Raw genomic sequence first — 27,539 nt, forward strand, 5'->3', positions numbered from 1 at the left:
GTCTTGATAAAAACCCAAATTGGAGGAGACTACAAATAGCTCATTGGTAGAAATCATACTAATTTGGATCTGAAATGTTATAAAAATATTTGTAGCCCAGTAGTTTTTCAATGACTTCTTATAGAGATAAGTGATTATTTTTTAGGTCAGATTCTTAGAATAGTAAGTGGGAAATAGTAAATGGAAATTATAAGCTTTATAGAAGGCATTAAGTTTAATAGGATTAGTTTGGATCAGTTGGCTGAAAACCATGAATGGGTTACAAAAATACACTGCAGCAAGATTCTTCCAGAGAAATACTACATTGAGCAACATTAAAAAAATTCCATAAGAAAGGGGTCTTTTGTTGTTTTTATAGAAACACAGGGGACATCATACTAGCAGAGAATTCTAATATGTCTCCATTGCTATGCTACTTCCAGCAAGCTTTGTATTTCTCTTGGTTCCAGTAACTATCTGGGGGGAAATTAGGAGAATCCTATTAAGTTTCAAGATGGTTTTAGTTGCCCAGAATCTTCTATTTTCTGGGAGAGATGATTTCAAACTCTCTTCATGAAACAGAACAGTCCCTTGTTAAGAGTGAGGTGATGCGTGAGGTGTGGATCATGCAGTAATGGTGCAGTCCTGATCTACTGCACAATGACCCCTTGTTATAGACTGGGTGTTCCAGATTCTCCTGTTAACACTGGAGGACTGACTGGAAGCAGTGGGTACAGTGAACGATGCAGGATATCCATCTCTCTGAAAGTCATGGACAATAATCATCTACACTTTTGTCCTACTGAATATTTTAAAACGAATTACAGAATGCCCGGCCAGTTTTTAAGGTTATTTGATTATATTTAAGATTCTTTGTACATTTTCTGATTCTTCATAATTTATAGGTTCTTTTTCTTCTAAACATAATACTATGCAACCTTTAGATTTATGAATGTTGTACTATAACACTTTGGCAAATGCTCAAAAGTCTTTAAAATCTCACAAATAAAACAAGTCTTAGATAAATAATTAAAATGATCATTTTATATCCTATATAATAAAGATATAATATGCAAATTGATCCTCACGCCATCTCACAAGATAGCTGCCCCCATGTGGTCCAAATGGCCACCACAAGATGGCCAGCAGGGGAGAGTAGTTGTGGGCAATCAGCAGTGGAAGGCAGTTGGGGGGGAACCAGGCCTTCAGGGGAGGCAGTTAGGAATGACCAGGCCAGGAGGGGAGGGCAGTTAGGAGAAACCAAGTCACCAGGGGAAGGCAGTTAGGCATTGATCAGGCTGGCAGGGGAGTGGTTAGAGGTGATCAGGCTGGCAGACAGGTGAGTGGTTAGAAGACAGCAGTCCCTGATGGTGAGAGGAATGTCTGACTACCAGTTTAGGCCCGATCCCTGTGGGCCTGATGTGGGATCGAGCCTAAACTGTCAGTCAAACATCCACCAAGGGATCCCAGATTGGAGAGGGTGCAGGCTGGGCTGAGGGACACCCCCCAAGTGCACAAATTTCATGCACAGCCTCTAGTCTTTAATAATTATACAAATATAAGACCATTAACATTTTTTAGGCTAGGTGCTGAATAATTACTATGAATTTTTAAAATTTTATTTTCATATATATATATATAATTTAATTAAAAAATTTTTTTTTTCAGATATAGCAGTCGTTAGCTTCTTTTTCCATGTGACTATTTTTCTAATATATTTTTTATTGTTGATAGTATTAGAGATATCTCTCATTCCCCCTCTTTTCCACCCTCTTCCAAGCCACTTCCATCCCCAAGTCTGAGTGATTATTTTTTTATGAGCAAAGAAATGGTTCTGCACAGGAAATGCCAGGAGAAGAACAGAATCCAATAGAGATGTGGGTTGTGGGTGCTTGATGGTCAGACAGGCTGCTTCACTCACAGTCACACATTCCCACCTTCCAATCTATTAGTGCCTGTCATCCAAACCTGTGATGTGGCAAAATTTCCACTTCTACCTGTCATGGGTCTCTGAGGTCCTTTTGTCATTTCTATGTGCAAATATAAAACAGACTCATTCTCTGCCAAAGAAAGCTTCCAGTAACACGCTGACCACAGGATGCCCACAGGAAGAGTGAGTGACCACGTACCTGACAACAAAGAAATTCACATCATCTCACCTCACTTCATTCTCAACCACTAGGTTCATTTTTGAAATGATTAACAATCTGGTTGATTTCAACTAATATCAAAATCTAAATGGAAAAGGCACTCAGAAGAGCACTCCTGGAAGCGAAAAGCAGTAACAAAACTCTTCATTTATAATCACTTATGATATGAAGGAATTTTATATCCACCCCCCCAAGAAAATCAAGTAAGTTGAATGCTAGTGTGTATAACACACCAATAAATATAGTCATCAAACAGTACATATTAAATCACTGATTGTCAAGGGTACATTCATAGGATTCTACCGATGGATCAGAAATGCAGCATAGTCTCTCACACAACATCCCCTAACTGAGAAGGCACTGCTCTTTGGCTAACTGTAGGCACTGGGTGGCAGTCTTTCAGTGAACTGTTTTGAATAGATTCTTACTTTTTAAAAATAGAGAGAAACACTAAAAATGACTTTGTAATTTGAACCATACTATGTCTAGCTCTTTCACCCACATTGATTAGAATTCATGAATAATAAATCACTAAACCTTGTTGAACATTTTACACTTCTAATTTCTTGATTGGCTAAATATAGCTCTGGCACAGCAGCTATGAAAGGTCAAGTGTGCCTATCAAGACCATAAGAATTCTACCCCCAATTTAGTAATGGTATTGAGGGGCCTTAGATGCTAGACATATTGGCAAGGAAGCAATGGAAGTTGGTAAGAGAAAAGGACTGGGTTGGAAAAGAGGTCTGAATACACTCTAAGTAACACCAAGAATTCCCAGGTGCTATCAACTAATCTAAGCCTACTCTGATAGAGCTTAGCCCTTTAAGGTTATAATTATAGATGAAATTAGAGGGTTTTCCAGTTCAAATTAATCATATGTGTTTTATTTTTTCCAGTTGAGGATATGATTTTCTCTATCAATGGAAAAGTTTCAAGACAATATAAGGATAGTAATCACTCAAAGACTGCCAGATTATAAATTAAAACGTTTTGCATCGAAAAAGTATGCAATGCTTTCATTGTACCTTTTGCATGTTCAATAAGAAATATTATTTTTTTCCCTAAAACATGTTTAATATTACTTTTGGCAGACATATATATATATTTTAATTAGAAAGCACTGCATAGAATGTTTTTTGGCAATTTTAAATATGGTTATTTGTTGTGACTGCCTTTCTTATAAGGTAAAAATATTAAGAGTGATCCATGTAATACCAGGCACCTCTCTTGTGTTCTGTCCTTCTTTCTCTAGACCGTGTCAGTGTCTGTGTCTGTCCTCACACTGAGCTGCATTGCCCTGGATCGATGGTATGCGATCTGTCATCCTTTGATGTTTAAGAGCACAGCCAAGCGGGCCCGGAACAGCATCGTCATCATCTGGATCGTCTCCTGCATTATAATGATCCCTCAGGCCATCGTCATGGAGTGCTACACCATGATCCCTGCGCTGGCCAATAAAACCACCCTCTTCACAGTGTGTGACGAGCACTGGGGAGGTAAGTGCATCATGGCCCACAAGCTGGCATTTCTGTTACAGCTGCATGCTGGAAACGTCAGTTGCATAGCCACGGTAAAGCTGGCCTGGTATGTTTTATTGCCATTTGTTCATAGTTTTGTAAAAGCATGAAAACCAAGTGGAAACCTAAAATAGTGTTACAGAAGGAGCTCCGCCTGTCCTGGTCCTTCAGAAATGCTATGTATTATGATCTAGTTTCCAGATAGGAAAGGGAAGGAGGAGTTTATTCCTCAATTCAGATTTGGTTATGTTTCCCTTTCTTAAATTCTCTAAAATAAAAAAGGACTCATTTATATGAATTCAAATATGAATTCTGGAGTTATTTGCATTTTATAATATGGCACAGCATTATATTGCCCCAATGGGCTTCAAAATGACTGAATTTTTCATTTGAAAACCATGTGCTTAACTGGAGTTGAATATGTGGACCAATGCCCTTCTCTGTGTCAAAATGTCTAAGTTTGCTTTCTCTGGTCATTACATATCCTAATATATAAAAACCCTGGTCATAAGGTCCAGTAACAACTGGCGGCTGACCAATCGAAGTCAGTGCAAGCTCCACCCCAAAGAAAGTCGAAAGGGGCAATCAGGCAGGCAGGAAGAGGGGTTAGGGATGATAAGATAGGCAGACCAGCGGTTAGGGGTGATCAAGTATGCAGGCAAGTGGTTAGGGGAGATCAGGTAGGCAGATAAGTAGTTAGGGGTGGTGAGATAGGCCAGCAAGTGGTTAGGGGATATCAGGTAGGCAGGGCTGGCCACGACTCCCCACCCCCAGCAAAGAAAGAGGGAGGACCAGGCCAGCTAAGCCATTGCTCCCCAGCCTATCACCTGCAGAGGGAGGCCACCGGTGGAGGGGAGAGGGGGCAATGCTGCACAGATGGCCAGCAGTGGCAGTGGTAGGAGTGGGGCCAGCTGCCTGCAGCCCAGAGAAGGAAAGCCCTGGTAGGCCCTGATCTCAGGCAAGGCCTAGCGACCCTACCCGAGGGTTCCCAGATTGTGAGAGGGTGCAGGCCGGGCTGAGGGTACCCTCTGAGTGTAGGAACTTTTGTGCACTGGGCCTCTAGTTAAATTAATAAAGTTTATGTCTGGAATAATTATGACATAATTTAGGAATTACAATACATGAATTATGAATCTTTTTCTTTCCTATATGATATGTAAGGTAGTTCATTTTAAATAAGCAGAAGCTTAGAGGTTTATGCTCTTTTGATCCAAAACTCTCAGTGACAGTCTAAGGTTTTTCTGTAACCGTGGAAACATTTCAATCAGTGCTGGGTGGTAACACAAATCTGAACCCAGCAAAGAATGACTGCAAATTTTAAAAATCCTTCATTTTAGCATAGCATGCACTAGCACTAGTTCCATAATTATTGCATAAAATCTGAAGAAAAAAAATATATCCTCTTCTGAATAAGTGTATAACAATGGCTCATAATTATGGAATTTAAACATTAGGAAATCATTGGTTTATTAGAAAGCTATACATGTATGCATATGAGAAAGATGTACTCTGCTCTTACTAGTTTGGCTCAGTGGATAGATCATCTGCCTGCAGAATAAAAGGTCCCATATTCGATTCCGGTCAAGGGCATGCACCTTGATTGCGGGGTATGCAGGAAGCAGCTGATCGATGTTTCTCTCCCATCAATGTTTCTAATTCTCTATCCCTCTCCCTTCTTCTCTGTAAAAAATCAATAAAATGTATTTTAAAAAAGAAAGAAAAAAAGATGTACCCCAAAACAAGCAGTGCACCAATGGGATACCTTATGCATATAATTTCAAGTATTTGAATTAATTTATGTTAATTCCTATATTGGTACTTTATAGGAACACTGAAAAGAGAAAAAGTCAATAACTAAGAAATTAGGTATATGCTTTCACTAGGGCAAGATAGAGTTTAAAAGTCACTAGGATAATGTACATTTTCTTGTTAGTTATATTTCACAATTTGGTTTTTCTATTATCTCAAATAATATCATTTTTGTTGCTGAGATTTACTCTTCTAACATTTGGACAAAAGTTTACAGAGGAGTTAAGATTTCAGCCACACGTTAGAGATGAGCAGGATTTCTTTAGACAGGGAAGAGGTAAAAAGATGTCCCAGGAAGCAAGGAAACCTACATAATGGGCAGAAGAAAGGAAGAGGGACCCAACTGACAGTTTAGGGAATGTAAGGCTATGTAGATTTATGAATGAATTGTATTTGGATAGAAAGTGGGTTGGGCCCCATTGTGATATGTCTCTTATGCAATTCCTTTATAATGAGTTATATTTGGAAACATCCCAAAAATCTCTTGGTCAGAATTCTTTAATTAATTCATGATGAAATTGAACCATAAATTATTTGGTCATGAAGCAAACAGATAATTGTAAATCTAAGCTTTCAGTTTAAAGTTGAGATTTTAAAATTTTATGGAAATGGTAAGTAGATAAAACACCCACTTACTATTCAAATATTTAATAACATTTTTACTAAAGTATTTTAGGAGTTTCATTTATAAGTTTATAGAAAGTTTTTATAAACTTTTCCTTTTTTGATATTGCCATGAATAACCAGATAATGTTAATTCCCATTAACAAACAATATACAAAGGTAGTGAATACTGACAGTTGTTACAATTAATAACCACATCATCTTCTAATTATGTTTGAGCAATATATATATATATATATATATATATATATATATCACATATATAGATATATATATATATATTTTATATATATATATATTTCAACCTTGAGTATTTTTATTATCTTGCTCTAGCAGGGACATTTTCAAAAATATTTTTTTAAAAGCAATTATTGTTGAGTACCTAAAAATCTAAACTCAGCCTTAGAAGTCATTTAGGAAAATTACTTAAAAGTAATTTTATATTAGTCCATAATTACTGAAAATTATTATAAAGGCTAAAATTGAGTGGCTCAAATTGAATTTGATCATCTTCAAAAAAAAACAATAAAATCTAAAATATATATATCTTTTCTAAATTTGATATAATAAAAGCCTAATATGCTAAGTGTCTGGTTGTCTGGTTGGCCATTCAACCAATCAAAGCATAATACATTAATGATATGCTAAGGTCGCTCAACCGCTTGGTAATGATGTGCACTGACCACCAGGGGGCAGGCAGTCTACCATTTGACCAGTTGCTATGACATGCATTGACCACCAGGGGCAGATTCTCCAACCCGTAGGTTAACTAGCTGCTGGGGTCTAGCTGATTGGAACTGAGGGAGATGGGCCAGACACCCCCTGGAGCTCTCCTGCAGTCCCTCCCTGGCTGGCTAACCTCCTGTGTCCCTCCCTGGCCCTGTCATACACCAGTAGGGTCCTTCAGCCTGATCTGATTCTTCTCACAATCCAGGACCCCTCAGGGGATGTCAAAGAGCTGGTTTCAGCCCAATCCCTCAGGCTAGGCTGAGGGACTGGTCCACAAATTCAATATTTTCAGTATGACAGAGTTCTCAATTAATTTGCACAATGAATGAGACAATATTAAATGAAATTGTTAATCACAATTTTTCAAGAATAATCTGAAAGAATCCAAAGCAGGTTTTTATTTTTCTCATTAAACATTTAGTTTATGATAATTTTTACATAGCATGAGCTTTGCTAATTTAGGCTATTTATAAGTCCATATTCAACTTTAAAATGTTATAACTCACATACATGTATGATACTTTCAACCTTAAAAACATCATAGGAATTATATTTTACATTGTCAGCTCTCTAAAGTTTAAACATTTTTAAAATCTGAATACCATTTTGTACAGTTTTAAAAAATGTGTTGTGAACTGTGTTTTCCCCCTCTTTATCCTAAGTTATATCAGTAATGTTATAAAAGCAGATGGTGATATCATAATTGTTTTACAACCAATATTCAGTGTGAAAAGAGACAATAAACAATGTGGTCTCTTGATTCATATCTATCAAATAACCTTTGGAAAATGCTGTCTCATTCATTGTGCAAAATAACTGAGAACTCTGTCATACTGAAAATATTACCAGAAAGATGTGATATTTTATGGAAGTCATTATATTCATTATTGCCTATGGCTTGATGAGAAGAAGAAAAAATGACCACAAATCAGAACTTTTGGTAGGCACACTTGACACTCAAAAACAAATAAAATGTGTTAATATTTATCTTAATGATCTTAAAATATGTATTTGTATATGTTCATTGTTTGCCTCAGTCACATCAATTCACATTTCTAAAACTTAAAAATTCTTCCAGAATTATACCCATATGTTTTTGATTGATTGGTTTATAAATACATCATTTCACAGGATGATCCTATGGGGAGGAAAGCAACTTTCTTTTTGCACTCAGACAGTGATATAATTGTCTCATTATTCAATCATCCACTGTTTAATGAGCAGGCACTATTTGTCAAAATAGTTCTGGACACTGGGAATATATAATTCTCCTCTTTTGGATTTTATTGCAAAATTGTTCTTTAAGGGTATGAAAAAACATAATAATGGATCTCTTCTTTGCGGCCAAATTCATTATGGCATCTAGTCTTTATGAGATTTTGAAAATCTATAAATATGTGTGTATTATGTGCATGAATAGGAACATTTATTACAATATTTATTAGGGAGAAGATACTAAAATGTATTAAAGATTCAGGTGAACTTTAATGGATCCATAAACTTGGATAAGGTGGTTCAAATTAAATATTTGTGAAATTATTTTTAATTTACTTGCCATTAAATCCCTGATAGGATACCATGAAGTAGAAAATGTTTACAGTTTTTAGATAATTAGATTAACATGTTGGCTCACTAATGGACATTAACTCATCTGAGAGAAATTATGTTTTCCTTAGCCAGTCTTGCTCAGTGGAGAGAGTGTCCGCCCCCAGATTGCAGGGTCCCAGGTTCAATTATCAAATGCAACCAATATATGTTTCTGTCTCTCCCCCGCCCTTCTACTCTCTCTAAAAAAAGAAATTAAGTTTTGTCTAATATATGATAGTATTCTTTAATCTCTGATTTCAAAGCTGAAATAAATACCCACATTTGCTCCTTATTTGTTCATTTAATATGTATGCAAGAATTTATCCAGATATGCCTATTCATCAGTTGAATAGAAACACCAATTTTTAAGGTTGTCAATCTTCAAAATGCTTAGGTTATCTAACTTAGATTATCCTTTAGTGGGACAAGTTTCATGTAGTTACATTCTAGGTTGTATATAAATGTTTTAAAACATATTTAAGACGTTGCTCCTCAAGTACAGAGAGACTACAAAGACAACTTCAACACAGACAACTTAACATTTTCATGGTATTTCTGGGTTTCTGATCAGCTTAGACTCTAAGCATGAAATGAGGAATTTAAGAATATCATGTTACCCCAATTATGTATAATAATATCTTTATTAAAACAAGCTACTATCCCAGCCTGAAAGTATAATTTTGCTTGATCAGCTTTTCTGTGTGTGGGTATTCATTAACATAATATGTATTTACCAGCCAATTACATATTTTCCCAAGTATTTATATAAATGTGCCAACCTCTGAATGAGCTTTCTCTCCTATCTGTTTTAAACTTCAGACTGTTATCACAGTGATGGGAACCATAGCTACAGTAAAAAAAAAAAAAAAAAAAAAAAAAAAAAAAGCTTATTAAAATCTACCTTCCTCCACTCACTCAATTGAGTAAGTCTAATGCAGACATCAAGGCCTCCCAGGTATGCAAGCTTCAAAGCTATATCTTTATGTGGGGAGCTCATGTGACACCTTTTTTTAAAACAAACAAAAGTTCAAAGCCACTTAGGTGCCTGGAAAGTGCTGAAGTCACTCTTCTTGGAAATTGGTTTACCAAATGCTGCTGGGCTATGGCACTTCAAAAGGAATGGCTGTTTGTTATTCCTCTAGGCAGGCTGCTTGGGTTCCATCACTTTTTATGGAACTGGCCTGTTTTACAGGATAAGCTTGAAAGGGAGTTGGAAACTGATGAGCTAGGTGTAAGCCACTTGGGCCAAAGAGAAGCTAAAAATGACTCATTGCGCTCTTAGACCCCTTCACACCCCTTGCTGTCTCCTCTGAAGATTATGGTAGGGAAATATTTCCATCAGAGAAAAAAGACCGAGTTTTAGAAAGAAGATTAAGGCGAATATTAAACTCAACCAACTCTAGAAGATAAGGCTATGAAATCAAGTGGAGGATATTCAAATTAAAGATATGTCTAAAATATATTCAGTAAGAATTGAAAGATTGCTCAGTAAATGTTATCTTTAGGATGGTGATCATCACAATTATTATTCATTGATCCTGAGTATATATTGCCCTTAAAACATTTGATGGCATAACTGAGTCTTCATGCTTCTATACAATATGCCCTTTGTGAAGTAATGAAAATAATAAAATGCACAGTGGTGATAGAATTATCCCTCAATGATAGTATGGAACCAACTGATTGTCAATATCAAAGACAAAATGACTTGTGTAATTTTTAGAAATTAATTTTAAAAACCCTTTGTTTTGTTAGCTTTTAGTTAGAATTATTTCTAATTTTTGCATTTAATGTCTATGGAATCCATGCAGGATACTTTTCTGGTTTTTGTTTTACATTTACATAAGAGTAATATATTCAGATACTAGTGTAAGAAAAATATCCTTTAAAGCATTTTTTAAATATCAGTAATATATTTATTTTAGGAAAGCAAGAAAAATACACTAATAAAAGAGCAACATGCTAATTGACCGTACTTTCGAGACACCCACCAGCCAATAAGGAGTGGGCATGCAAATTTTTCCAACAAAGATGGTGGGTTAATTTGCATATGCAGGCACTGAACAGCCAGGAGCAGGGCAGGACACTTGCATCATCACCATGGCTATGACATAGGTGTTCTGCACCATTCCAGCCACTCCAGGCCTCTGGGCAGCATGGGAAGGTGGGAAGGCAGCTCCTGCCAGAGCCGAGGTGGTGCTGGCAGGCAGGGGAAGGAAGGCCCATTCTTGCATGAATCTTTGTGCATTGGGCCTCTAGTATCCTATATACAATAATAAAAGAGTAATATACAAATTGACCATCATTCCAACACACAAGATGGCCAGCAGAGGAGGGAAGTTGGGGGCAAACAGGCTGGCAGGGGAGTGGTTAGGGAGTGATCAGGCTGGCAGGCAGAAGCGGTTAGGAGCAATCAGGAAGGCAGGGAGATGAGCAGTTGGAAGCCAACAGTCCTGCATTATGAGAGGGATGTCCTACTGGGATTGGGCCTAAACGGACAGTCGGACATCCCTTGAAGGGTCCCAGAGTGGAGAGGGTGTGTATATATATATATATATATATATATATATATATATATATATATACCTAATATGCAAAGTGTTCCCTCAGGAATTTAACCAACCAGAAGTTTGACTGCTCACTATGATGTGCACTTACTACCAGGGGTGGTGTTAAACAAGAAGGCCCCAGCCGGCAGCCAGCATCCAGGGAAGGGAGGCCCCAATTGGCAGCCAGCAGCCGCTAGGGACTCTAATCATACATGAATGTCATGCACTGGGCCTCTAGTAGTAATAATAATAATAATAATAATAATAATAATAGCAATAATGTTAAGCCACAATGCCATTCATTAATTTATTAATTGATTGTTTAATAAATGCCTAATCTGAGATAAGATTTACTGTGTTAAAAAATTAATGATAAGAAATAGTTATACTTCTACAGATGCTTATCCATAATGATCTATAATAATAAAAGCATAATATGCTAATTAGACCGGATGTTCTTCCAGATGACCTTTCAGATGAAGCCAGGGCTGCAAGGGAAGCCCAGGTCCCAGGTGCCTGCTGGCAACCACAGGAAGCCTGGGTCCCAGGTGCCAGAGGCTAAGTTGGTGCTGGCAGCCATAAGAAGGAAGGCTTACTCTTGCACGAATTTCATGCATCTGGCCTCTAGTGACTAATAAGTGAGATAGTTGTAAAAAAGACAATACTTGTGTCATTTTAAAGACTAACTTTGCCTGACCAGCATGGCTCAGAGGTTGAGTGTCGACCTATGAACCAGGAAGTCATGGTTCAATTTATGGCCAGGGTACCTGATGGGGGCATGCAGGAGGGGGGCATGAATGATTCTCATCATCAATGTTTCTCCCTCTTCCTTCCAGTCTGAAATCAATAAAATATATTTTAAAAACACTTAAAAAATACTAACTTTAAAAGTCTCTTAAAAATCTCATTTTTATTAACAGTAGATGCATATATACATAAATATACACACAACATACTTAACAATTAATTTTCTATGTGTTCTATTTATCAAATGTTTGCTGTATTTATTTTTCCAATTTTTTCCACATTTGAAGTTACAGTTTATATTTTAATAAGAAGAAATCAACTGAGTTTACATTTTCTTGCTATTTTAACAAAAGCATTGGTAATTAGGTTTTGATTGAGCCATGTCCCTTCTTGTAAATGTGAGTGTAGGAAAATCCAATTTAATTTTTATTAATTAGCTCCATGTAATCAAAACAAATAAGGGCTTTCAATAAATGAACACTTGACTGGATAGACTATGACAGCACAAATTAAGAAATAGCTAATTGTTATTCCTCTCTGGGTCATTAAATGAAATCAAAAATTCACATTTTGTACATACATACACTGAATAAATGTAAGTAGTTAGTGTAAATTATTTTTCCCCTTTGTATATAGATGTGCCAGTGAAATTATATAGAATATGATATAACAAAGTTACCTTTTAAAATATCTATGAGTTATAAGATTTTATTATTTTGACTTTCATTCCAGGTGATATTTACCCCAAGATGTATCACATCTGTTTCTTTCTGGTGACATACATGGCACCTCTGTGTCTCATGGTGTTGGCCTATCTGCAGATATTTCGTAAACTCTGGTGCCGGCAGGTATGTATTTCAAACAATGTCCTTGTGCTTTCTTCAGGATGTGCTTAAAAATGAAATATAAGAGAGGATGCTTAGCAAAGGATTGTACATTTTCCTAAAACACTGAGGCTCTCTGGCCCTGGCAATGTGTCCAGGCATTTCTTTAGAGAGATAGTTGTAGAATGTATTTTATGAACTGCTTCATGACTTTAAATTTAAACCTCTGTGATTAATTGACTTGATTTTTTTTTGTCTAGGTCTGATACTATAAATTTTACTTTTTATAAGAAATAGAAAATTAAAATTCCATTAAACTTTTCTGATGCATTTTTATTATATGGGTTGAATCTCCAACTTCAAAGATTTTTTTTTTTTTTAGAACAGTAGAAGATTCCAACAGAATTCAGTGTTTTAGAAACTGTTGATAGTGCTGATTTGGGAATACTAAAATTTGTTGGTAATGTTGCTTTTTCCAGTTTATGTAGTAAATCACTTGGTGGTTCATTCATCAAACATTTATTGTATTTTTTGTATGCATATCTGATTAAAAGTTAAATGTCTATGTCATTGATGAATTCATAGCCTACAGAAGGGAGACATTCAGATACAGAATGAACATTACCTTAATAAATATAAGCACAGGGAATCAGAGGAAGGCTTAGTGGAAGGGAATCTAAGTCAAAGCAGATAGCACTTAAGGTAAACCTTGATTTGTAGGATATCACAAAAAAACACATATAGTGGTTTATAAAGGTATAGACAAAGAATAAAGCTCAGCCTCTTCTATTTGTAAATTCTATATTTAAATGACATAACTTACAGTATCTCTGTCTCTAAATGTATTGCCAGTACTTTGAGTTTACCTGGCTTTGTGAAAATCCATTCCTTTAGTCTGTTTACTTTGACACATTTTATCCAACTGAAATAATTTGTTGGGCCACTTCAATTCATTAAAATAATTTCACAAACCTTTTATTTGGTTTTTGTCTGAGGATGAGTCTTAATTTGAGTCTTCTTTATCCCCTGTTATTCAAAGCAATTTTCAAGTTCATCTTTTAGTGGTTGGATATGAGCAACAGCTGCATTTTTCAGCTCTGTATGTCTCATAATTCCAAATTTTCTATTCCTCTATTTTTGCAAAGAAGTCATTTCTTTTATGATATCATAAATGCAACCAATACCAACACTTATTATCATTCTGTTTCCGACCTTTTAAAATAAATTAGCAAATGCATGCCACTATAAAACGTAGGTGGTGATTTTGCAAATTCTAATGATGGTTTCCTCAACACTCTCCACTGACCACAAAGTCAATGCCACATATTTTAGGCTAAGCCAATGCTACATATTTTAGGCTGTTTGTTACTGTTATACTCCACTTCTTAATAACTATTATCATACTAGTCAGTTTTTATTTATTTTTTAAGAGACCCATCACCACAAAGCATAAGGATTCTTTTTTTTCCCTCTTTTTTAATCCTCACCCAAGTGTATTTTTTCATTGAGTTTAGAAATAAAGGAAGGGGTGGGAGTGGGGAGAGAGAAAGAAGCATCAATGTGAGAAAAAAAATCAATTGATTGCCTCCCATCTGCACCCCAATCAGGATGGAATCTACAAACTAGCTATGTGGCCTGACCAGGAATCAAACCCGAAGCCTTTTTGGCTTATGAGAAGATTCTCTAACCAAGTGAGCAGCCCAGCAGGGGCATATTAGTCAGTGTTTGCTAGGTTATTCAGCTGTAAAAAACAACTCCCAAGTATGTGGCTTGTGATAGTAGTTTGTCTCACTCGTGTTCCATGCCAGTGGTGAGGTTGAGCAGAAACTATGCTCCACTTGTCTACACAATCTGAAGGACCATCACTTCCTGGAACATGCCATTCTGGGACAGAGGAAAAGGGCGAGAAAGCTGGGAGAAATATGTAATGTCTCAAAATTTTGCTTTGAACTGGCATAAGTTATGTCTCCCCAGTTTTCAGTAGTCAAAACAAGGCATGTGGTTAAGCTTGACCATGAAGGAGGGAAGTACCCTTTACTCACAAAGGGCAATGGGTATCTTCTTAGAAGCTGGGGAGTGAATAACTGGAAATGATCGACAAGTCAAACATAGACTCAAGGTTCAGACTATACGAGTTTCAATCCTGACTCTTCAACTTAGTGGATAGATGAATTTTGTTAATTATATACTTCCACTTCTATGCCTCTCTTTCTTCATTTTTATAGTGTGGTTATATAGCATTTACATCAAAGTTTTGTTACATTTAATAGATTAATTAATTCAAGTGCCTACTATATGGGAAGTGTTAAATAAATAAAATACTTGAATACTATGTGCTATTATGCAGACTTTTAACTAATGTTATGTGGATTTCTAAAATAACAAGCATAAATTGAATTAATGTACTATATGACTACTTCACTAGATTTCTTTTTGTAGCACTTTTAACTAACGTTATAATGACTTTTTTTGGCTATCTTCCTTACTCTACTACATTGAAAACAGTATACTCTCACCTTCATCTTATATCCTTCATTAGTACATGCTTAGCCCATATCAGTTGCTCAGTAAATAGTTTATGAGGAAAAAAAGTGAGTAAAACAATGTTTAAAAAATGGTTAGATATAGGAAAACAAGGGGAATCCATTGTCAAGTTATTCATTAAAATAGGTTCAGAGGAAAATTAGAATTTGGACATATTCTTAAAGAAGAAAAATCTTATTGAGCACGTAAGAATAAAAATATTTTAGATTTAGACTGAGATTTAGATGTTAGATATTCAGTGTTAAGAGAATTTCCTAGTTCTATCTTTTTACTGGTTAGTGTGCATTACATATAATAGGTGCTTATGTTTTATTCATTTATTTACAGATTGACCTAACTTTAAAACTACTTGGGGATACCTGAATCTTTGTTGTTCATAGCTGCAACCCCAACAATTATCATGGTACCTTGTCTGAAGAAAGTATTAAAAAAAAAAAAAAGTCTGTTGAATAATTAGATAACTACCAAACCCAGCCAATTTACTTCTTGGTTGTTTAAGTTTATAGTTCTCCATTTCTCAAGCTCTAAAATAAGTTCAAAATTGGATTATAAGTTTAGAAATAATCTACTTACACTCTTTTGATGGAGTGTAAGAAATAATCTACTTACACTCTTTTGATGGGTTAGTACAATCCACATGATTCAGAAGATTCACAGTAAAACACATGGGTTGTAAAAATAAAGACATTTACAAAACATATCAGAATAGAATATGGCAAGTCCAACTGAGTTCACTTTAGTAGCTAAAATAAAGTAAATTAACCACAAGTGAGTGATTATATAGAATTCTGCTTGAGCAGCTATCAAAGTCCAACTGTTAATGTCTATAAACAACATTGCAAGGCGTGGAGTGCCATAGGCTAAAGTGGGACATCAATGAATGCCTATCCTATTTAATCATATTACAAAGATGCATGGAATCTATTACATACATCAAAATTAATAAGTGTATGATTATTAGCACCCAAAATGCGTCCCTTGTCTGACTTTTTCAAGACCTTTAAGCATCATTAAAAGAATTATCCAATGTTTTGCTACAATCAATGACTTCAATTCTCTCTTTGACAGTCTTGAACTCACTCAGTCTTGAAATTCTATAGACTATTTTATATTAAAATTTCTCTTTTTTAAAGACCTGCTTAATCTTAGTCTACTTGGTCCTGTGTGCATATAATCATTCTTTCCAGTTTTAGCCCTCACATATTATAATACTTTGATCTTAATCAACATGTGGACTCATGTTCATTTATCCTGCAAATATTTAAAAAGCACCTACTATGTGTCTAGTACTCTGTATGGAAATGGAGATGAAATATGATAAATATTTGAGTCATACACTAAATTTCAACATTCAAAGTTCTTTCCAATTTTGAAAGACCTTCCCTTCTCAACTTTTATCAGTCTCTACTTCCCTTTATTCTTCAACACTCTTTTAAGAGAGCTTACCAGTAATTAATATTATGTGATGACAAGTCAATCTAGTGTGACAAAATAGAAAGAAATTTTAATTGCAAAGGCAGAATGAAAAGACAGTAACACAAGTCCACAGATAGAAATAGAGTATCAGTAAATGTAATTATGTGTGTAAATAAGAGAGTATAAATGTATTTTGTTTATGATTATTTTCTCCTATTTGACTTGAAAAGACAATAGCATAAAGCAATAATTATAAAACTCTGAAGATTCAGCTTACAATATATAAAGATGTAATTCAGCCTGGCTGGTGATGCTCAGTGGTTTGACCTATCAGGAAGTCAGGGTTCAATTCTAGGTCAGGGCACATGCCTGGGGGCAGGCAGGGGACAGACAATCAGTGATTCTCTCTCATCATTGATATCTCACTCTCTCTCCCCCTCTCTCCCTCCCTTCCTTTCAAAAATCAATAAAAATGTATTTTAAACAGTTATAATTCAAAGAAAAAAGGGAATGAAACTATATTTGAGAAAACTTTTTGCAAATTATTGAAAGTTAGAACTAATCTGTGGTATTTGTCTTTTTCGGTTTTTGCCTTATTTCACTTAGCATTATATGCTCTAGGTCCATCTGTGTGCTGCAAATGGCAAGATTTCATTCTTTTTTATGACTGAATACTATTCTATTGTCCATATGTACCCAATCTTCTTTATCCATTTGTCTATAGATGAACACCTAGACTGCTTCCATATCTTAGCTATTGTAAATAATGTTTCAATGTACATAGGGGTGAATGTATCTCTTTGAATTAGTGTTTTGGATTTCTTCAGGTAAATAACTAAAGTGGAATTTCTGGGTCATAAGATAGTTTCATTTTTAATTTTTGAGGAACCTCCGTACTGTTTTCCATAGTGGCTGCACCAAGTTACCATCTCACAAACAATGTAGTAGGGTTCTTATTCTACCACATCTTCCCTAACACTTGTTCATTGATTTATTAGTGATGCCATTCAGACAGATGTGAGGTGATATATCACTGTGGGTTTTATTTGCATTTTCCTGATGATTAGTGATGTTGAGCATCTTTTCACATGTCTATTGGCTGTCTGGAGATATGTCGATCTATGCCCTCTAACCATTTTTAAATCACTTGTTTGTTGATGTTGAGCTGTCTGAGTTATTTATATATTTTTTATATTAATCCCTTATCCGATATATCATTTACAAATATATTTTCCCATTTAGTGGGTTGCTTTTGTATATTGTTGTTAGTTTCTTTTTTGGTGCAAAAGCTTTTTAGTTTGATGTAGTTCCACTTGTTTATTTTTGCTACTGTTGAGTTTGCCCTAGGAGACATATCCAAAAAAATATTACTAAGACCAATGTTAACTAGAATCTAAAAAACAATAAATAAAACAAAAGCAAACTCATAGACACAGAGAACAAATTGATGGTCTCCAGATGGAGGATGATTTTGGGGATGAGTGAAAATGGTGAAAGAGATTAGGAAGTACAGACATCAAGTTATAAAAATGTAAATGAAGATATACAGCACAGGAAATATAGTCAGTAATCTTATAATAACTATTTATTGCAATGATCATTTGGTAAAGGTATATAAACATCAATCACTGAAAATAAAATGTCATACACCTAAAAATAAAATAATGTTGTATTTCAACTGTAGTTGAAGAATAATATTTTAAGTCTTATTTATAAAATGGTAAAATTTTACGTTTTTTTTTTTATGTAGTTTTAACCACAATAAAAAAGTAGATGAAAAAATGTTGGCATTAATCTAAACAGAAAGAATCAATAAGATAATTAAATTGCTATACTATAAAATGTCTACTTAACACAAATAAAGCAGCAATTGGAGAATAGAGGACCAAAATAGACATACTATACAGAGAGAACAAATAGCAAAATGGCAGATGTAAAGTATATCTTCTTAATAATTACATTAAATATAAATGAATCAAACACTCCAGAATTGGCAGGATATGTGAAACAAGCAAAAAAACAAAACAAAAAACAAACAAACAAACAAACAAAAAAAACCCAACCAAACAAACAAACAAACAAAAAACATGATCCAAATCTATGCTATCTATAAGAGACACAGCTCATCTTCAAAGACAAATAGGTTATATGTAAAATATTGTAACCAAAAGAAAGCCAGAGTAGCCATAATATTAATGAGACAAAAGAGACTTTAACAAAAATTATTGTAATAAACAGGGACATTTCATAATGACAAGTCAGTCCATCAGGAAAATATAAAAATTTTAAACTTCTCTGCACATATAAGAGCTGAAACCCACAGCACATGAAGTAAGCACTACTGAACTAGAGGGAGAAACCGACAACTCAACAATGATAGTTAACGATGTTAATCCCCCTTTTTCAGCAGTAGGTACAAACACTAGTCAGAAGATCAATAAGGACACAGACAACTTAGAACTACCAACCTGATGGACACAGAAATATCTGCAACAAATTGTTCAAAAATCAGAATACATGTTCTTCCCAGTAGTGCATGGAATCGCAAGAGCCTATAGAATCCTCTCCAGGTCAGACCATATGATAGGCCATAGGAAGCCTAAAGTCACTTAAAATGATTGAAATAATAAAAGTGTACATTAATGAAATGATCAAAGTAATAAAAAGTACATTATCCTATGACCATGGACTTATACAAAAAATAAACCATAGGAATAAAATGAGGAGTTCACAAATATATGGAAATTAAACATTATACTTTTAAATAACTGATCAGTAAAATAAGAAATCACAAGAGAAATTAGAAAATACTTTGAAATGAACAAAAAAGAAAGCACGATACACCAAAATTTATGAAATGCAGCCAAAGCCGGGACCGGTTTGTCTCAGTGGATAGAGCGTCGGCCTGCAGACTGAAAGGTCCCAGGTTTGATTTCCATCAAGGGCATGTACCTTGGTTGCCGGCACATCCCCAGTAGGGGGTGTGCAAGAGGCAGCTGATCGATCATGTCTCTCTCATCGATGTTTCTAACTCTCTATCCCTCTCTCTTCCTCTCTGTAAAAACTCAATAAGACATATTAAAAAAAAAAAAAAATGAAAGAAAGAACTTTGAAATGCAGCCAAAGAAGTGTTTGGAAGGAAATTTACAACTGTAATTTGCTGTATTAAAAAAAAAAAATAAATCTCAAATCAGGAACATAACATTCTTACTTCAGAAATTATAAATAGAAAAAAATATTAAAAATGAAAGCCAGTAGTAGGGAGTAAATGATAAAGATTAGAGTGCAAATAAAGTATAATAAAAACAATAAAACATTCAAAGTGGCACAGACAACAGTAATAGTTAAACATTTTAATTCCCCCTTTTCAGCAGTAGGTAGAAACACTAGTCAGAAGATGAGTGGTGATTGTGGAGGGGGTGGGAGGTGGTGGAGGGAATAGGGATAAATTGTGATGGAAGGAGACTTGACTTGGGGTAATGAGCATACAATATACAGATGATGTATTATACAATTGTACATCTGAGACCTACATAATTTTACTAACTAATGTCACCGCAATGAAGTCAACAGAAAGGAAATGAACATTAAAAAAGAAAAGAAAAAAAAACTGATGGCTGCCAGAGGAGAGTGGGGCGGAGGGATGGGTGAAAAAGGTGGAGGGGAGTATAGTCAGCAATGCTGTGGTAACGACATGGTAACAGCTGGTTACTAGACTTATTGTGGTGATCACACGGTAAGGTCTATAAATGTTGAATCGCCATGCTGTGCACCTTATATATATTGTATAACAACTGCACCTAAATAAATAAGCATACTTTATTAAAAATAAAAGCAAAAATAAATCAATAAAACTGGAAGTTTTTTTTTTTTTTTTTAAAAAGATCAGAGATAATGACAAACCATTAGCTAAATTCGCCAAGAAACAAGAGGAGATGTTACCACATCTTTTTGTAGTTTTTTCTGGTGACAGGGACCAGAGCCATGCTCCCTGGGACAGATCCCCTTTACGAGGACACTTTCTGATGATTGCAGAACTCATCTGATGCAGACTGCTGAATCTCTCCTTCAGGGGAGCATTCAATACAACTGCTAAGGTTCCACAGATCTCTCAGAGATCATTTAGAAAACAGTTCAAGGCCATTTAGCAGACATTTATGGAGCTATTCATACTAAAGGTCTTCTGGAACTTTCCATTGCAGCTTCTCCTCAATTATAATGTCTATTTAAAAAGAGACTCACAGAATAGGAAAGATTCTCAGCTCCTGCCTCCTGCCAGCCAAAGGTAAGAATTTTGAGGGGACCTATATGAAAAGCTCAGTCTTCATGACAAGATAGGTAGAATCAGAAGATAAATCATTTTTTTTTCCTTCTAATTGAGGGCAGGTTTCTATTAACCACTGTTGCTTCCTTTTGAGAGAGAATAGTTATGGCCAAAAGGAGCATCATATTCATTCATCTGTGTGAGCCTCAAGGTAAAAGTCTCTTCTCAAATTAGAAATTATCTAACACAGTTGGATCTTGTGATGTATAAAGCAACAAGACCCATCCAACATCCATTCGCAGAGGCCACAGGGACACATTGATCTGTCAGGGTTTGCAGCACAGACATAAAAGCAACAGCTGAATGATCTTAATAGAACTAAGATGGCCTTATGGTGTGCTTGCTGACACATTTTCTTTTTTTAAAAAATTACACATGCTGAATTTTATTGTTTTGCTCACTAAACCCTATCAATCTCCATGAGCTTATAATTAAGAAAATATTATACTTGGAGGGACCCCTGCTTTTATCAAGTAACTTTGAAAAGAAATGGAAAAGTACAAGTTGTATAACTGTCTTTACAAATTCCAGGTATTTGAAATGTTAATGTAAGACCACAAGGGATTCTCAGTGTTTTTGTGTGCATGTTAAAGTGCCAGACCATAAAACTGGCTTCAAGTAATTTCATAATAATACATAGTAAGCAACAAAGAATTTTTTTTTTTTTAAATTCCCTTCATTCAAAGGTTTGCATTGGCCAAACTTGAGAAGCTGAAAACCCCAATAAAAAGCAAAAGGTAGTTAAGTCCTCTCTCTCCAGCTGGCAGCAGATGGCAGTAGTGATACATAGAAAATTCATTCAGGTGGCTCGAATGCAGTTACCTGCATTTTTTCTTCTCTTTAAACTTAGGTATCTATGCTGAACCAGGATTCCTAGGAAGATAATGGGGTTGTCATCCCTTTACTGTTTAACACAGTTTTCATCTCCCTCTTTTTAAAAAATTAAGTGTTTGCTTTAATTTTGTTTTTATTTTGTTTAGAGCAATTTTGGCTCACAGCAAAGTTGTCTAGAAGATACTGGGAATTCCTACTTGTCCCAGTTCCACTTAGGCACAGCTTCCCCATTATCAAAATCCCCCAGAGGAGTGGTTACAATTGATGAACCTGCATTGGCCCATCATAACCACCCAAAGTCTATAGTTTACCTCAAGATTCTCTTTTGATGCTGTACATTCTATGGGTTTGGACACTGTATCCAAATACATTGTATACTATATAATGGCATGTATCCATTATGATGGCATCATACAGAATATTTTCTTAAAAACCCTTTATACTTGCCTATTCATCCCTCCTTCCTTTAGCCAATCACTGACCATTCTAGTGTATTCATAGTTTTATCTTTTCCAAGGTGTATCATAATTGAATTATATAATATGTAGCATTTTTAGATTAGATCCTTTTAGTAATATGCATTTAAAATTTCTATTTTTTATAGCTTGGTAGCTGGTTTTCTTTTTAAAAAAATATATTTTTATTGGTTTCAGAGTGGAAGGGAGAGGTAGAGATAGAAACATCAATGATGAGAGAGAATCACTAATCCACTCATCTGCCTCCTGCATGCCCCCTATTTGGGGTGGGGGGGGGGGAGGGGGAGGGCGGGCGGTAGGGGGCGGACGGATCAAGCCTGCAACGTGAACTGAACCTGGGATCCTTCAGTCTACAGGCGGACACTCTATCCACTGAGCCAAACCAGCTAGGATGATAGCTGACTTCTTTATAGCATTGTATAATATTCCATTGTCTGGATATATGACTTTTCTTTAAATAAAGAGATATATTGTAGCTCTCTTTAGACCTTGTGTAGAGTTTCCACATTTTTTTTTTCCATTCAAACTGCTATTTGGCACTCGGATGCATCATTCACGAACATGCTCCATTCAAACATTCTAGGGAAACAGGCTCTTGAACCTCTCAGACCATGGGTGTCTGGGACACGCTCCTGACTGTGTCCTATAATCACTTCTCCGAAGTGGAACTTTCCGAAGTCAGACAGCAATGGAGGGTCTCCGCTTCTTTCAGATCCCTGGGACATCATCTGTGGTTCAGAGGAAATGGAAGCCCCTGCAGCCCGTTTCGCAGCCTCGAGGGTCAGGACAGCAGACCAAGTCCAGGATTAGCGCTGTGGCTGCTGAAATAAAGCAGATCCGAGCCAGACGAAAAACAGCCCGCATGCTGATGGTGGTGCTTTTGGTGTTTGCAATTTGCTATCTACCAATTAGCATCCTCAATGTGCTAAAGAGGTACGGTTCACCTATTATTTGAAAATAAAGTGGCCTGACATTTCTTGCTTCCTAAGAACTTCTTTTTTTTAAGCCAGAGAAAAACGGAAGCCCTCTGTCTAGATAGCTTGTCAGGCTTGATAACGGTGTTGTTACCAGTAGGTAAGGGGCAAACATCCTTTTGGAGCGCTCAGACTGTAAATGCTCTTGTCCATGCAAATTCCCTGTTGAATGGCAGACACAAAGCAGACATTCCCTGATCTCTTCAATCTAATTGCAGAAAGAAAGAAAAAAAGTTCTAATGCAAAAAAACTCATTTACAGCTTGGAGTTCTCTTTTGATCAGAACGAATGGGTTTTCAACTGACATGGGGGACTGTGACAGAATTCCATCTAAAGGCTAAAAAAGAGATAAGAATATTTTGTTAGCATTCTAATTATGCTTAAACGTACATTTGTGAGCACATGAACACAAAAATGAACTCATGACACTGTGTTTGAATGTTTAAACAGAGAGAAAGATAATCCGTTTCCTAAAGTTATTGAATCAAACTCAGGGTGAATATTAATTTTTTTTTAAATCAGTTCAAAATTTTTCAGCCAGAGAAAGCCTGTCATGTGTTTCACTGCAGACACACTGTTAACACAATTGATCAACACCAACACAGCCAATGCAGGAGCAATGCAGGGCACACTTGAACTTTATGGCCAGCCAACTTTATCGGAACTCATCAGAACCGTTGCACGTCCACTGGTCCCAAAGTAGTCCTAATTCTGTTTATAATAGACTTAGAACTACAACTAGGTTTGCTGCTCTCACTTTCCCCTGATTCAGGGTCAATATCATGTTCCTCGCAGCTGGGGACTCTGGAGAGAGCTTTGGCTGGAGTCGCGCAGACAAAAGGTGGTAGAATCAGCTGCAAAGATTTCTCATTCTCTTTGGCCCTTTTACTGAGTGTTTAATGGCTTTTCCAACGCCGAAAAAAGTGGAAAATGCACTTTTGTTTAGTAACATTATTTACTGCAGGCTCAGTTTTAAATGTAAAAGATTTCAGCCGCCTGTGTCCTTGGCTCACAAATAAATGAGCGACTTGACTCTCCATATCTTTCCATAATTTCCTTATTTTTTTCTTGCCCATAGCAATCCTATACACATTTATTGTGATCTTTTGCCAAATGACGTTTTCTGCCCCTAAGAACTTTGTAAATATGCTGTGAAAATGGATGGGTTTTCTCCTCACTTTTTTCTTTCTTTTTGTACTTTTATTTTAGCCAGTCTAAATTCAATGAAAATTAGATTTACTGCTCTCTGGAATGCTCATTTGGATTTCCTGCATCTCGGCGCTTGTACTTTCCTTAAGCTACTTCCAAATACCTACACGTCCACAATATTTCTCTTATTCTTCCAACTTAAATACCTTCCTTTTCAAGGAAAGGAAATTGCTTTCTAAGGAGAAGGTCCATGTTTAATTTAGAATATTTTTGATTTTTTTGAGCATTCTGCTCTTTTCCACAAAATAAATAATAACCTCAAAAATCATTTTTTCTTTACCACACAAAACATTTTCTTTAAATGTGTATCTCTTTGCTCTTGCATAATATAATTATTGAAAAGATATTCATTTGCCAGAATCACACTGGATTTCCTGTTGTCCTTTATTTGCTTACAGAGTATTTGGGATGTTTACCCACACAGAAGACAGAGAGACTGTATATGCCTGGTTTACATTTTCACACTGGCTTGTATATGCCAATAGTGCTGCGAACCCAATTATTTATAATTTTCTCAGTGGTAAGTTTGCAACTGTTTTTTCTGTATAAGCCATAGTTCTAACCAAGGGTGAGGGATCAATGACCAGAGGTTTTGAACACTCTTGAACTAGATGAAGATCTTAGGTGCTGTACAGTGAGAATTTTTTTATTATTATTTTTTTTACTGATGTGATTTATCTTGAGGTTTTCCCCTTATGAGCAGAAACACACTACCTAGGGTAATAGAGAGAATTATCTAAAGGATTTCTCTCCCTTCCCCAACTCATAAAACTTAGAAGAAATTTTGTAATAGGAAGAAAGTGAAAATTGTGAGACCACAGAATCTTGCTTGTCAAGACCCACAGGTTGAGAATCACTAGCAGTGTCTCCTAAAACCATCGGAAAACACAGATATTTACATTATAATTCAAAACAGTAGCAAAATTACAGTTATGAAGTAGCAACAAAAATAATTTTATGGTTAGGGGTCACCACAACATGAGGAACTGTATTAAAGGGTCACAGTGTTAGAAAAGTCGAGAACCACTATCCTACATTAAAGGTTAATTTCTGAAAATGTAAAATAAGTTTGTCTGAAATAAAACAGCCATGCTACATTATTTTCCTGGCCAACATTTGTAGCCTAATTGAGATTGAATTGGAACCCTTCCACTTTTAGGAACTTTTCCATTCACATTAATCTTGTATGTAACATCTCTTGGGTTTTTCTCAAGATTCCTCACTGACCACAAAAAAATGATATTCCTCCTAAATAACACTTAAGCTAAGTGGCACACCACACGCATTTGTAAATTATTTAACCTGTTTATGAATCTATACAATGATTAAAATTATTTAGCTAATTATTGTTTTATTTACAAATATTTTCGCCTGACTTTTAGAACCGTGTTTTAATTAGCTATGTCTTTACATTGTCTTATTCTTTAACTGGTTGGTTATTTCTTTTTCATTCCTACTTCCAAATATCTGGTAATTATATATGGAGTGATAAGCCATTTACTTTATTGCGCACCTAATAAAGTATGTGCATTTTGTAACTTCATATTTGGCCTTCTGGGTTATAAAAATAAAAATCAGTCAATGATTGATTTTTTAAAAATAATTTTTTATTCAAACATTGCACATACCCTATATGTATTACCTGCTTTAGTTCAGCTTTCAGAAAAGCAGGTGGTATGTGTGTGAGGCTTGTTTTGTGTCCAGGTGCCCTTTTCATTGCCTTCCCTGCCACACCCAATTCCAGTTTCCAAAACAAAGACCCCATGCCCTGGAGACAACCAGATAAGGCTGCTCAGTGCTGCTTGAAGGGAGAGGGGAATGTGGAGCTGTGACTTAGAAAGCAGTGAGGAAGCAGTTGGCAAGGGATTAGGGATGACTAAAGCGCTGAGCCTTGTACTAAGCAGGTAAAACCTATTAGGAGGTTGTAGGGGAAAATGTTTGAAACAGAAGCCACAGAACAAGTCAAAATGCAATTATGTGGTAAAGAGTGAGCTAAAAATCACTGGGGACTTAGGTTCCTGCTCTTGTATCATTTATCCCTTAACCTTCATCTTCACGTGTAATCACTCAATAACCCAATTTGGTAATTGAGGCTCAGAAAAAAATAAATTATAATTCCCAACACTGCCATTTACCTTTAAAAAGGTTATTGTTTCATTTTCCTACCTCTCCAATTCCGTATCAGTAATTTTAAAGACAAGGAATAACTTCTAAAATCGGCGTGTGAGTGTTTTAAGTGTTGTTCAGCCAAGGCAGATTATAAAACTTCAGGCTTTGTAGATCTTTTAAGATATTTTTCTAGATATTTTGTTCAATTGATTGTTTCAGTAGAAAAGTTTCTTCTGAGTAAAAAGGGGTAAGTCTGTATAGTTTGGGTTTGTTCAATGTAAGTTTTATCATTTTTGAAATTATTAAATATTTCTGGACATTGTTCTACTGATCACTTTTATAATAATAAACTACTTAAAAGTAATCCGCACTCAAAAATATATAAGGTTTGACTCAAAAGGAATGAGACAGACTCCAAATACAAGCACGAAAAACAGTCTCATTATTTTATGAAAATACCTCATTGTTTCAAGAGTCTACCAAGCTTCCCCATAACGCAATTTCCTTTTCCTATTTTCCCCATCTTTGCAAAATGTGGCACTTCATTGTTAGTTTGGCTCAAGGGAGCCACTCAGCTGTACCCTTACTCGTGATTTGTTAAGACATATTTACGCACAATTCTTTTTCCTTTCCTTCTCCCCCGCCTGCCAGGAAAATTTCGAGAGGAATTTAAAGCTGCTTTTTCATGCTGTTGCCTGGGCCCTCACCATCGCCAGGAGGATCGGCTTGCCAGAGGGCGGACCAGCACAGAGAGCAGAAAGTCCCTGACCACCCAGATCAGCAACTTTGATAACATATCAAAACTCTCAGAGCAAGTCGTGCTCACCAGTATAAGCACACTCCCAGCAGCCAACGGGGCGGGGCTGCTTCAAAACTGGTAGAATATTGATTTACATTACAAGGATACCTGAGTAAAATGATTCTTTTTTGTCTTTTTAGTTCACGGAAATCTTAGGATCTGACCCACCTGAAGCTAAAATTACTTGTGGACCTATTTATTTATTTATTTATTTACTTATTTATTTGCAAAAGAAAAAAACCTATTGCTCTTTGGAAATAAAAGTCAGTTTAAACTAATTTCTCAACTATTGATTTAAATATGTTAGGCGTTTCACTTTCAACTGCATTGATTTCAGGC

General features: G+C 35.7%; 1 protein-coding gene across 1 annotated transcript in view; it reads left to right on the top strand.

Annotated features, from left to right (window-relative positions):
* The window catches only part of HCRTR2 (hypocretin receptor 2), a gene marked incomplete at both ends in the record, with an annotated part of 93,070 nt that extends 65,788 nt beyond the window's left edge, over positions 1-27,282 (top strand). The window contains 5 exons of the mRNA XM_084890871.1: positions 3,382-3,625; positions 12,424-12,539; positions 22,822-23,042; positions 24,691-24,812; positions 27,053-27,282. Of these exons, the coding sequence (XP_084746997.1) occupies positions 3,382-3,625; positions 12,424-12,539; positions 22,822-23,042; positions 24,691-24,812; positions 27,053-27,282 (933 nt within the window). The remainder of the gene's footprint in view (positions 1-3,381; positions 3,626-12,423; positions 12,540-22,821; positions 23,043-24,690; positions 24,813-27,052) is intronic.
* Positions 27,283-27,539: the final 257 nt, after the last annotated feature.

This window comes from Pipistrellus hanaki (assembly GCF_964339955.1).
Source record: "Pipistrellus hanaki genome assembly, chromosome: 7".
Taxonomy (NCBI): Eukaryota; Metazoa; Chordata; class Mammalia; order Chiroptera; family Vespertilionidae; genus Pipistrellus; species Pipistrellus hanaki.